General features: G+C 39.3%; 1 protein-coding gene across 2 annotated transcripts in view; it reads right to left on the bottom strand.

The window, feature by feature from the left end:
* Positions 1-2,446: 2,446 nt before the first annotated feature.
* The window catches only part of LOC106937735 (stromal membrane-associated protein 1-like), a 62,436-nt gene continuing 51,873 nt past the window's right edge, over positions 2,447-13,009 (bottom strand). Inside the window, exons 6-8 of one of the 2 annotated variants that reach the window (XM_015019392.1) lie at positions 8,496-8,691; positions 6,763-6,977; positions 2,447-3,198 (exon numbers count right to left, since the gene is read on the bottom strand). In XM_015019392.1, coding sequence (XP_014874878.1) covers positions 3,079-3,198; positions 6,763-6,977; positions 8,496-8,691 — 531 coding nt within the window. In that variant the 3' untranslated portion in view covers positions 2,447-3,078. The remainder of the gene's footprint in view (positions 3,199-6,762; positions 6,978-8,495; positions 8,692-13,009) is intronic. The other variant, XM_015019393.1, reaches the window with a different exon arrangement.

Raw genomic sequence — 13,009 nt, 5'->3', positions numbered from 1 at the left:
ATTGCTGCATTTAGTGATTCAATATAGCTGCAGATGTGTTTCTATAGAAAGCTGTCCGGTGTATTATTGTCCACCTGTTTGGGTAGTAAACATGTACCAAGGTCAGGCGCTATATAAATAAAAATAAAATAATGAGCTGCCGCCCCAAGGAACCCTGAGTTTTATACGGTAAAAATGGGATTTTTATCCAATCCCATCGTCTCAAAGCGAGTTCCTTTCATTCCAATTCATGTCTGTTCTTCTGGATTTCCCATCAAATGACTCAAATGATCATTTCGGGTCAAATGTTTCTTTCAATCATGAAGCACAGTAAGATTAAAAACAGAAAACTTGAATTTTTGGAATAGCTGACAATAACTTCCTGCTTTAGGACTGAAAAAGTTAGATGAGAAGATGAGGAAGAAAAATAAAGACAGTAAAAAGTTTAGGATTTCAGAGTCTTTATTCAAATTGAACCTCATTAAATTTGAAAGAACAAAAAAGGAGCAAACAATTCAGCACTAGAGTTGAAGGTCAGACAGAGATAAATACAGGATCCTTCCACTACATCTTTGTTTTTGATCACAGAATTCACCGTTTCTCTGCACTTAGGCACCAGAAATATTAATCAGACCACAAATAAACCTGGAGGACTTTAATTTTATTGTAATGTTCACATAGAGTGCAGCAGTTATTGCATGGCAGAAATGGATAATGACAGGACCCATCCAAGAGTTTCATACAGGTCCTACTTTTCAGCCTCTGATTGGTCATCCAGGTTTATTTGTAGCAAACTGTTTCTCTTGCACCACACACGACAAAAAGCACCACAATAAAGATGGCAGAGAGATCGCTTACTGGGGACGAAACGCTGCAGGGTCGCACCGGTTCTGAATATCAGAAAAGTTTCAGCTGGATCTGAGTTACCAGGACAACAACACAGCTGGAGATACGCCCCGTGGTCTGCGATTTCAGCAAGGATTGTGGAGGAGAAAAATGGCTCATTTTAACAACAAACTAATTTTATTTTATTTTTTAGAAAATCACAGATGAAGCGACCTGAAACACCTAGAGGAACTGTGGATGGCTCAGCAGTTAAAATGTAACATCAACATTTTGAGGTTTTAAAGCACCAGCAGTTTTAGTCTGCGACGAGGTACACACCTCTCTCACAGATTACGACCCTGCTAAAGACCCTGCTGTCTCCTGGGACGGACTAAAAGCTCATTTGTCACCTTATCAAAACAAACAGTGATCGGTTTCAGAGGCTTTGAAACAAACATTTGGACAGAACTCCACCAGATCTGCGAGAGGCTTCTGTCTAAACTATGTCCTTTTCTTACTGCGCTGCCATGAACTTTAAAGGCGACATATTACGCAAAATTCACATTTTGAATGTCTTTGTATTTCTATTTGGTTCTAAAAAGAATCCAAATGTTTAAAAAAAACACCACCACCGAGCCGGTTTTTGGAAATAAATTATTTTTTATTTTGTGTGTGTGTGTTTGGAAAATGAGCCGTTTCAAAAACCTCCGGATTGTAACGTCACAAGTCAGCAGGCACTGCTCGTTACCTAGCAACCCCAGTGAAGGCCAGCCCGTTACCTAGCAACCCCGATCTGAGTTCCGCCACATTTGGTGCTGGAAAAGACAAATGTTTTATTGTTGGTTTACTAGAAACCACTTCCTGTAACAGGTATCTCTACTTCTGTTTTTCAATTCAATTCAGAAAAACTTTATTGATCCCAAAGGGAAAATAAATGTTGCTGTAGCTCATTAATTCAGTTTCTTCAAAGAGTTATTAAATGCCGTTGGCAGGAAAGATCTTGCTGTAGCCGTCTGTATTACAACAAATCTGAAGAAGCCTGAAGATACCCTGTTTTCTTATGACAGTCTCATGAAGAGGATGGCCAGGGTTGAACATAACTTTCTTTATTTTATGAAATTAACTTTCTTTATTTCTTTGCATAATCAAAGATGTACAAAGATACAAAACTGTATCTTTGTACAAAGATGTATAAAGCTGTATGGTTGTATAATTGCGAATCTGTTTGCAGCCATTTCAGTTCCAGGTTGTGGCCAGCAACAGCTTATTTAAATTTAAAGTGACAAGACGCCCTAAAACAGCTCATAGGCAGAACTAACCAGACTAAAATCTCATTATCCAAGAATGATTTTGTGCAAAAAATGTAATAACCCTAACCCTAACCCTAGAGCATAATAGGTCACCTTTAAGCATATTTTCATTAGCAGCACCGAGATGCTACTTACCTTCTTAAGTCTTAAATTGTGGAAACGTTTTTCCTCTATAGCTGCAAGGAGCTCCAAGAAGTGCAAATGTTTTATTTTGTTCTTGAAGTGAAAATCAAAATCAATATCAAAGAACTGCTGAGTTGCTCTTATGTTCACTGATATATTCGGGCACAGGAGGATTCGCTCACTAAATAATCAAACAGAACCTGCAGTGATTGTAATATTGCTTCAGTTGAGTGCTTTATTTTAATTATTTTACAATGGAAATGGTTAAAATCTGTGACTATATGTGGAAAATGACATTTAAAGTATAAACCTGCAGTAGAACCTCACAGAAAAGCCCATCAAGCTGAGACTTTTTCCCCTCTTCTTTGAAAATGCAGGAGTTTCTTATAATTTTTCATAGAAATGCAGTACTGCTCAGACAAGTATCTGCTGTGTGCTTCTGTTGGCTCAACAGAGGGAGTCAGGAGAGAGAGGAGAGAGTTCAATGTACGTTACAGAGGACAGGGCGAGGCGGGAAGCATAGACCAACAACAAGATATCCATATCTACTGTAGGTACTGAACCACGATTCACTAACTCTACGTTTCTGTAATGATAAAGGCTTATGTAAGCGTTATCAGCTTCCTGCTTGTTACTCTGTTGTGTCTCTTTTCAGACAATGACAACAAAAGGAGACGGATCAGAGGAGGAACATTTGGAAAGAAGGGGAACACAGCTGCCGATCTTTCTTAATTTCTTTTTTAAGTTGTTCAATCATTATTAGTAGCAACGTTGTGCACACAGGAGAGTAAATCAGTCTGTTGCCCCACCACCCCACGGCATCCTCTGGACTGGGTCCGGGTTACTTCCACAGCTGAGTGCTGAGGGTTTGGCCAGAAGCTGGCGCTGGAGAAGCGGACCAACCGGTCGCAGGCGCAGCGGCCGCCGGTCCTCCGCCACCCAAACCCATGCTAGACATTTGCTGTGATAGTGGGGGAAAAAAAAAAAAAAAAACCACCAGAGAAAATTCAGGTTTTTTTACTCCTTAAGAACAAACAGGTTCTAAAAACACCAATACCGTAAAGGTCGACTCCATTTCCCTGTGGATATGGACTAGGCCGGTGTGGGTCAAGTAAGAAATATCTCAGTATGATGATATTAAAAACACCTTTTATTCAACCTGTTGCTAACATTATACATCATTAAGAATATAATAACTACAATGAAGTCTGTCGTTAGTTGTGTTTACATTGAGCCTAAAATTGTGTAATTTGACATTTCGATGGAAATATGTCAATTTATAATTTCTTTTTTTTTTGTCAAAACATTTCAGGATGAGGTGTTTTCTTTTGCTGTATCGAAATTAGTTTATTTCATAAAACTGCAACGGAAACACGAGTCACATGATCAACAACCGGATGTTACTACTGGCGAAAACCACAAAGAACAACAGAAAGTAGTTGGAGGATGTTTTTTAATGACTTAACGTATGAATTCACATTTGATTTAAATTTTTTATGAAATAGAAATGTCAATTTTTATTGAATAAAATAATTTTTTACATTAGCAGAATGAAGAGAAAGTTTTGCTCATATTTGTAATGGAAATGCAGCAAATGTTAATAAAATTTTATTTAAACAAACTAATGAGTGGCAGTGTTAAGTGTAAAAATCTAGATAAACTGATTTATAGATTGGCTTTGCCTTTTTACATGGTTCTGTTTGATTCTCATCTCCCTTCAGTTTTCTGTCTGGGATTTCTTCCATTGAGCTCAATTTCAACCAGGCTCAGAAAAACAGACATTACACTTCTCTGCTTACAGAAGTAAGAATGGATTTTAAAGTTGCTGAGCAATGAAAGCAGACGTTGCCAGGAGATTGCAGCAAGACGAAGGAACGGTTTGCTTCAGCCATCGTTTATGTGCAGAATTATGACGCATATCTGACGTTAACGATGTAAAAGGCGGATAAAATGCAACATGACTGTTCAGACTGCAGATACTTTGAAAGCTATCAGATATCTGATTTAATTCCACATATGAAGGTGGAACAAATTGGATTTTTTGAAGAGTGAAAAGATTAGAAAGGGCCATTCAAACTGCCGTAAAAAAAAAATAAAAATCGGATATGGGTTGCTTTTACCTAACAGAGTCAGCTTGCTCTACTTGTGTTATTCTGTAAAGATCAGAACAATGAATGGACAATTGTTTTCGCATCACACGAGTCACAGTCACAACCGGATGTTGCCACTGGCGCAAACTATGAAGAAGATGAACAGGAAGTAGTTGGTGGATTTTTTTAATGACTTAAACTTATTCACGTGGTTTTAATTTAGTTTCTTATTTCATGGAAGCTCTGCAATTGCCAATTTTTTTAACATTAAAAGAAAACAGATTTTCACACATTTGTAATGGAGAAGCAGCTACTGTGACATATTTACTGTCGTCGTCGTGTGAGACGCTCAAAACGGCCGATGCCTACTCCCCATTCAACATCCACCTTTTATCCTGTCTCATCTATTATAAATGTTCCTCGCTGCAGGCTCACTTATCTGCTCACCTGAGCACCGTAGGTATGTGTGTGTGTGTGTTCTCTGACATCCCCTGCACAAGTAGCACACACACATATATCCCTACCTGCACACCTGTACATGTAGTTCTGTGAGAACTAGTTTGACAGCTATATGTGTTTCTGTGCGGCCTCATCACAAAGGTGAGGTTGGGGAGAGAAAGCAACAAGAAAAGCATCTTATGGCAGAGCTGGTGTCAAAACGAAGGTTTTTTGTACTCAGGTTTTCATTGGAAGCGTTATTTACCAGCAGCAGACTCTAGATTTGCTGAACATCTGGTCCAAAGTGGACTGAAAAGCTGCCAGGTAAACAATCTCATAGGAATGCCAGAGCTTCCTTATTTCTCTGAAGTTCTGTCTTTTTTTTTCTTAACAGCTTCCACAGCTCTAACTAAACGTACAGCTCATTACAGCAGGCAACAAAGAGCTGCTGAAACCCAGTTTTTGTCAGTCTGTGTTGGTTATCTTCCTTCCCCAGCTGCCAGCTCCGACAGTTCGCTTCCAGCGAATGGACGGAAACCGGCTCTTCATCCGAGGATCTGATTTAAACCTTCACTTCATGCTGACACTTCATCATTTCACTTCTAAATTATCATTACAAACATTAAACTATGAAATTATCACTGTCACACACGGCTATTACTGCCTTGATTAACAACTTTACTCACGTTTACTGACTCCTACATTAAGTTGAGTGTTATTGATTATGGAATATAAACTCATGTGAGTCAACTTTAAAATTTAAAGCACAATATTTAATATTTGGTTAAATGAGTCCTAACTAAAGCCATAAACGACATTAGCCTGCTTTATTCAGTCCAAAACTAGTTTGAATTTGTTTGGGATCTTTGTTCTGTTGAAACAAGTTTCACTTATGGGTTATTATTTTATAGTACATTTGAGTAACTGTTACTTTCATTTATTGTTGATTTTGTAATATGACATCTTGAAATTGGGCTTCTGTCTCTTTAAGAAGCTCCTGCTTTTTCCAACACTCTGCCTTCATCACGTAATCACAATGTTTCTCTTTTATGCTGTTTATGACTGTTTTTATTGGCGTTGCACTGAGAAGTAGCTCCGATGATGAGCTCAGCAGTTCCAACAGGTGTTGCTAATTTTTGCTGCCACTAGTCTAGAGGAGCTGAGTGGTGAAGGGGGAATCTGCAAATACTTGATGCGCCCTCTAAAAAGTCTATTAACTAAACTTTATTAATAATTCAAGCACAAATTATACCTTAATATGCGTTAATACACAGAGTGGAAACTGTCTTAGCATCCAATCAGCGACAAGAAAAATTAATGTCGCTTCTGGATTTGCAAAAGCTAGCCAATAGCATGTCAGGTAGCTTTGCTTTGAGATATTTCAGCTTCACAGACTGCCTTTTCTTTGGAAAAAATCTAAATTTTGTCCAATTTAAAAGTAGAAACAACACTGGAAGAACCCAGAAAGATAAACGAACAGATCAAACTAGCTGGCAAAGCAAAACCTGACTTTTATGGTGAAAGGGAAGCTCGAAGACTTCAAAGACAATTACTTACCATTCGTACAGTGACATGTAAACAGAGGTATGTTTTTTCTACATCTGCATAATACAACATTTCTAATAAAAATATCTGTCATACTGTTTTCAAGATGAGGTAAAAAGATTTACAGACTCTAGCAAGCAAATCCCATATAGAAAAAATGATATGTCAGTTAACTAAAATTAGATTGTAACTTTCCAACTGTGCACATAAGGATTAAAAACAGCAGATTAGAGCTTCTGCTGCTGTGGAGGAGGAGCTGGTGAGGAGAATAAGTCCTGAGCTTTAGAGAAAAGGGAGGACAACACAACACAGGGCCATACATCACCTGCTAGGACAAGCATGGCCAAACTGTGACACCGGATTTATGAGACTTAAACTACTAAAACAGCAAAGGTGTGCTCTCTAGTCCACCAAAACACAGAGGGAACCTGGATTAATGTCTTATGGGTTACCTGGCTCATGTTCCACTGTGCCTGCGGCTGCATGTTGTAGAGGTTCTGTCCTTGGCTGGCCGGCATCCCTCCCATGTAGCCGCCGTTTGGCAGCGTCACGCCGGACATCGGCGGACCGCCGCCCGTCATGGCCGTGGTTGGGACGCTTCCTCCCATCGCTGGAGGGAAACCCGGTGGGTTGAACTGCACCTGAGGCTGGCCCAGGTACAATCCTGCTGGGCCAAAACGACACAAACACAAAAGATCCAGTTATTTAAGATCATGGTAAAATTCAAACATTTTAACACATTTTTAAGGTTAACTTATGTATGGATATATGGATGGATGGATGGAGCGTCTCATTCCTCTCATTCAGAATGAAGCATCATTAAACTCCCTTCGTCTCCATTTCCAATCCTAATCATCTCCCCATCATTGTAGCTCAATAATCAATAATCAACATGGCCTCCACTCTGGATCTGCAGACTCCAAACCGCCGCCGCCGTGCTCGCTGCTTGTGCCGTGTGTACAGTAGGAGCGCCGCCCACGCAGCACAAACACAAACGCTGCTGACGCTTCACATCTAATAAGTGTGAGATGAATCTGCAGACGCTGCGCTCTGCTCACGCCGATGCTGCGCCGCGCCGCCGCTGAATGCAGCAGGGACTGGAGTTGGCAGCATTTCTGCACGCTTACCTTTCATCTGCCACTGTCCTCTCTCATTTTCAACACGCATCACTCCTGGAGTGCAACAGTGTGCAGACGTGCAGCACCTTTTCTTCACTGAATAAACACACACGTCCTCGCTGAGAAAGCTGCGAATCAAACCCCACCTTCTTCAAATCTAACGGGACTGGTCTCAAACATTTGTGCTACTTTTGTGCAGCAAAATATTTTTGTTTGTACTGCTTTGTCTTTGAAGATATTCTTGAAAGTTCAAAAGGTCAACCAGCCCCCCCCATTTTACAAAATCAAAATGACCTTTAAACTTTCATTCAAGTTAAACTTCAAAGCCAAAACAGTACAAACAAAATTGTTTTGCTCCACAAAAGTAATCAAGTTGATTGACACGAACCGAATCTACCAAAGGGAAAGCATCATATTAAAAAGGCACCAATAAATGCAATAAAAACGTATTTTTCTTAATATGTAATTTCTTTTCTCGACATATAAATGTCCTCAAATTAAACATTTTTCATTTTAGCACAATGCTGCTGCCATGAAGGATGACACACCCACTAAAAAGCCTTGAAGTTTCTGCGAGTTCGCTTCCGCAAAAAAGAACCAAACTAAATAAAATCACAGCTTTAGGAGCTGCTGCTATGTTCATTAATTAACAGGAGCTTCATCTGCTGCTCCCAGTTAGATGCAGAAGGAGCTTTGGGTGAAAACACGCCCATATTTAGTATAAAGTAAGGCCTTATAGGTAGCTGCTCACAGATAAAGTGGGATTTGCTCCTGTCTGCAACAATAAACCCCTGCAGAGGTTGTGCAGCTTAGAGGCAAATATAACACCAAAAGGGTTCGTATTCCAACAACTTCCATTTGCAGTAAGAACCGTAGTTTAACAGATCATATACCGAGCCCCTATAAATGCAGCCACAGTTCAGAGGAAATGGTTATAAATCCCGTAAAACTCGATGCAAGTGCAAAAAGTGTCTCTGCTGGAGCTTTGGGCTGCAGAGAGAAACAATAAAAGTCAGCTGGCTGAACCTGGATAACAACTGTTATTAAAAATGGATGGTGGCTGATACCTGGTCCTGCAGCAGCCGGCTGCGGCTGGCTCTGCGGCTGACTGCCCACTGAGCTGCTGCCATACAGAGACAGGATGGAGTCCTTAGATAAAAGCTTCTTCTCCTCCACCTTTGTGGCAGTGGAGGAAGAGGAGGTGGAGGAAGAGGAGGTGGAAGTGGAGGGTTCCACCTGTGGAGGAGCTGCACTGGAGCCTGACTGAAAGAAACAAGACCACAGATAAAATGTGTAAATACAGCAAAACATTGCAGATAAATATTTCTATAACTCTACAGTACACGTTGCTTCAATTTTACACTCTTAAAGGGCCAGTATCATGTATTTTCCAGGCATTTAAAGCACAATCAGGTAACTACGCTAACTTAAGATATTATACAAATGCTATATACGGCTCTGGGGGAAAAAAGACCTCTTAAAATGATCAATTTCTCTGATTTTACTCTTTATAGGTTTATGTTTGAGTAAAATGAACATTGTTCTTTTATTCTATGAACTACTGACATGTCTCCGAATCTCCAAGCTAAAATGTAGTTTTTATCTGCATCTACCTAAAAAGTGACTTTTAGGAAGATTTAGAGGCTTGTTTTAAGTAAATAATTCCTTAATATTGATGAAAAAGTACTAGTTCCACTGGCAGATTATTGCACTTTTAACATGATATTTTTCCCGTGTTATAAGTTAAATGATCTGCCAATGAAACAAGAACTTTTTCATCAATAAAGGTCAAAAGGTAAACTTAAAACAAGCCTCTACATATTGCTGAAAAGTTCCTTTTAAGTTAGTTAGTCTTATTTCAAGTGTACGATGATATTTGCACGAAAAGCTGGACCAAAAATACTTAGTAAGATTTTGTGTTTTTGCAGTGAGTGCAAAAGGAAAAAGTTCCTCAAACTATAACGTGTAATTGTTTGTAAATGGCCTCTTAACCCTTCTCAGATTGATGTAGCAGTTGCTTCTCTGAGATTGTTGCCGTTATTTTCCCAACTTGAACTGCCAAAACAAACGATGTTAATCGATTGGGATCGGTTAATTGAGTGTCTTCTTAGTTTAATCTTCCAGAGTGTACTTTCTTCTTCAACTTTGTGTCGACTCTGCTTTTCTTACTTTGAGAGATCGTAATTTTGTCCTTATCTCAGCACATTCAGGCGGAGATTCATGAATATTTATTAGCTGAATTTAACTTTTTCTGCTTCAGCGCTGATCCCAGGTGAGTTCAGGTAATAACGGATACGCGTTTTGCCGCATAAAACCTGGGATATAAGTAAGAAAGCAGAGAAAAAATTGAAAAACAAAGGAGAATGAAACGGATGAGCAAAAAAGAAAAGAGGAGAGGCCTTGTCACAGCTAAGTGAGATGGATTACATTAATTAGGCTGCTGCAAATAGAGGCAGACATGAACTCAAACATGCACTGATTTAAAAAAAAAAAAAAAAAAAAAAAGTGATGCAGCTGAAAGTAGCCAAGGTGAGTTCGAGGAAACCTGAGTTATGGGACGGGGAATGGAGGAGGATTCATGAGTAACACCAGCAGAGACAGGTTGATAAACAGCTGCTCCTGCAACACACTCCCCGCTAAATAAACGCTCTGAAATCAGCGTCGCAAACATTCAAGAGTGTGTTGGCCTCCGCTGGTTAGCAGGCAGCGCTGCGCCGCTTCGTCTGGCCGTCCATGACAGGAGGGAGGAGATAAAATGTAGAGCAAAAGGACAGGGGGAGGAAAAACAGAGAGAAATGTGGAGACAAATGATAAGTAAGAGAGAGTGATGAAGAGGAGCAAGACAAAAGGAAAGAAGAGTGAGAAGGAAGTGATAGTCCGTGCTGCATCACAGAGGTGAGTCAGGTGTTCAGAGGAAAGATGGAGCATCTATTAATAGCAGCAACACATTAGCATGAATCCTGCTTGGAGGAGCAAAGATATCCTCACCTGAACCACTTATATCAAGAGAAGAACAGGCGCGTCCGCAGAGTTAATGGATATATTTAACAGTGCTGAGTGTAATTTCTGTTTCACTTTCACACCCAGGTGAGAGACGGAGCAGAGGCTCAACGCTGCATCTCGATCTGAGTGAGACGAAACGTCATCCAGGTGAATTCAGGGTATTTCTGACAGAGCAGGTGATTCAAATTCAAAAATACTTCATTGATCCCACAGGGAAATTAAATGTTGATGTAGCTCAATAATTCAGATTCTTCAAAGAGTTAGTGTAGACAAAATGATCTCCTGTAGCAGTCTGCATTCCAACAAACCTGAAGAAGCCTCTGACTGAAGATGCTCTGTTTGGTCAAGACAGTTTCATGAAGAGGATGGTGTTGATTTTATGAAGAATCCTTCTTTGGATAATCATCTCATGAACATGAACGAGTGGTAGTTTCTTTTTCTTAAAATGTTTAAGTCAAAAATCAACCATATATGATGTAATTGAAGTAATGTAAAAAGTTTATTTTGTTGAAATTCAAAGAAAAAGGCATCAGAACTATCAGATCCCCAAACAGGGACTGAGTAAAAAAAAAAAAAGAAAAATGACTGATTGAATTCATGACTAAAAGCAAATCTTACCAATCATTGTTGGTTTGGTTTTTAGCAAAAATATTTTCATACACTTGAAATGAGACAAAAATAGCTTAAGAGTAACTTTTCAGCAGGATAAAGGAGCTTGTGTTCATTAATGTTAATGAAAAAGACATTAGTTTGACTTACAGATTATCTAAAAAGACAATATTATAAACATAAACGGATAACAACTTTTTTGTTACTAAACAAAATGTGCTTAAATATTTTATCAATCAAATCAATGCAGTTCTTATCAGTTTACTGCTAAATTACATCAATCAGTCCCTCCAGTTTCTTGAGAATTATTGTCGAAATTCACAGAAAATCAACTAATCCCTGCACATTTTTGCGCTAATAATTGGAAAGTTTGTTTAAGATTTTTCTCAAAAACTGTCAAAAACTTTGTTACTTGTACTAAACAGCTGCATCGGCCTTAAATGATGTCTGATTATAGTCCAGGATCTATTCAGCGAGTAATAAAAAGTCCCATTTAATGTCATTAATAAGAGCAAATATTTTTAAATTAATGCCACAAACACTTTGACTTTTATAGCAAAAAATCACAAAAAGAATCATGAAATCATTGAGGGACTGAAAAGATGTTCAATAATATTTAATATTAAGAATTAATTGATATTTTAGCAGTTTGTGAACAGGTTTTATCAATACATTCTGGCACAACCAGCCCTTTAAGAGCTTTCATGACCTTGATTTGACCCAAAACGAAAATGAGTTTGGCACCCCTGAATTACACCAATCCACTGCTGGTGTGAGCACCAATTACATCCGGACTGGACCACTCCAAAGCTGCTCACAACTAAACATCTGATTGCCACATACTCCAGGAACTTTAGATCCCTTTGCAGAGAAAGAGTGGCGGAGCAATCAGGCGATTTCTCGCCAAAGCCAACCAGGTGGCCGACAATGTAAGATGCTCACTCCTCTAAGCGACACTCACAGCGCCGCTCATCATCTCCGACTCTTCCAGAGAAGCGAACAGCATCATGCACTCCATCCACATAGTGTGTGATGCCTTGCAGGGCTCCTAGCAGCAGATTGTGTAATAGAAAGCCTCTCCAACAAGGCTCCATTCTTCTCACCCTGTGTTTGTGCTGATGGCTGCAGCCGGAGAACTGAATTACAGCCTTTTCCTCACTGTCGCTATTCATAGACCTCTAAAGCCAAACACACACACATACACACACACACACCTTTCTTTCTTTCTCTCTACGTTTTCCCATCATGGTTTGAAAATACCCATACACTCCCCTCTGACAGGCCATCTGTGGCTTTAAAGCCACGCCACGTTCTGTGTAGATGTGTGCGCGCGCCGCAGATTTTGTGCTAATTTACTAAAAACAAAAGCAAAGCTTGCCTTGGAGAAGCTGAATTATGGCGTGCCAAAGAGGAACAGCATGAAACAGAGACCAAAATAAATCAAAACAAGGGGAAAAGGATCAGGGACTCAAAGAAAGAGGAAAAAAAAAAAAAAAACAAGAGGCTGCTGATCACCACCAGTTCTCTGTTCTCTCTGCGGCTTTTACATCTATACATCATTCTTGTTGGGATTAAACATTAATGAACTTGGCTTTAGACTACGGCGAGAGCTGCCTGACAAGTTACCATTACTGACCCTTTGCACATGATGTCACGCTCTCCAAGATAAAACAACCAATACGCTCCTTTAAAGTTAATCTAAAAACAGACACCTGTTTGTCTTTCTGTATCTGTTAGATGTGTTAAGCTGTGACTCAGTTGTTGTTTCAATAACCTAGAAATGTGCTGTCCTTTAAAACCAATTAAAAATATGCATAGAAATGACAAAAGTGCTAAACTTTGACATGTTCAGATGCAATTTATCATAAATAAATCTTCTACTTAGGCCTGTCGTGATAAACGATAAATCAATTAATCGCACGATAAATTAAACCTATCGACCTCATTTTAATTATCGGCTTTATCGTCT

Source organism: Poecilia latipinna, unplaced genomic scaffold (assembly GCF_001443285.1).
Source record: "Poecilia latipinna isolate Pla-1442-1.1 unplaced genomic scaffold, P_latipinna-1.0 Scaffold2428, whole genome shotgun sequence".
Classification (NCBI taxonomy): domain Eukaryota; kingdom Metazoa; phylum Chordata; class Actinopteri; order Cyprinodontiformes; family Poeciliidae; genus Poecilia; species Poecilia latipinna.
The sequence above is the reverse complement of the archived record's forward strand: the minus strand, read 5'-3'. Positions and strand labels throughout refer to the sequence as shown.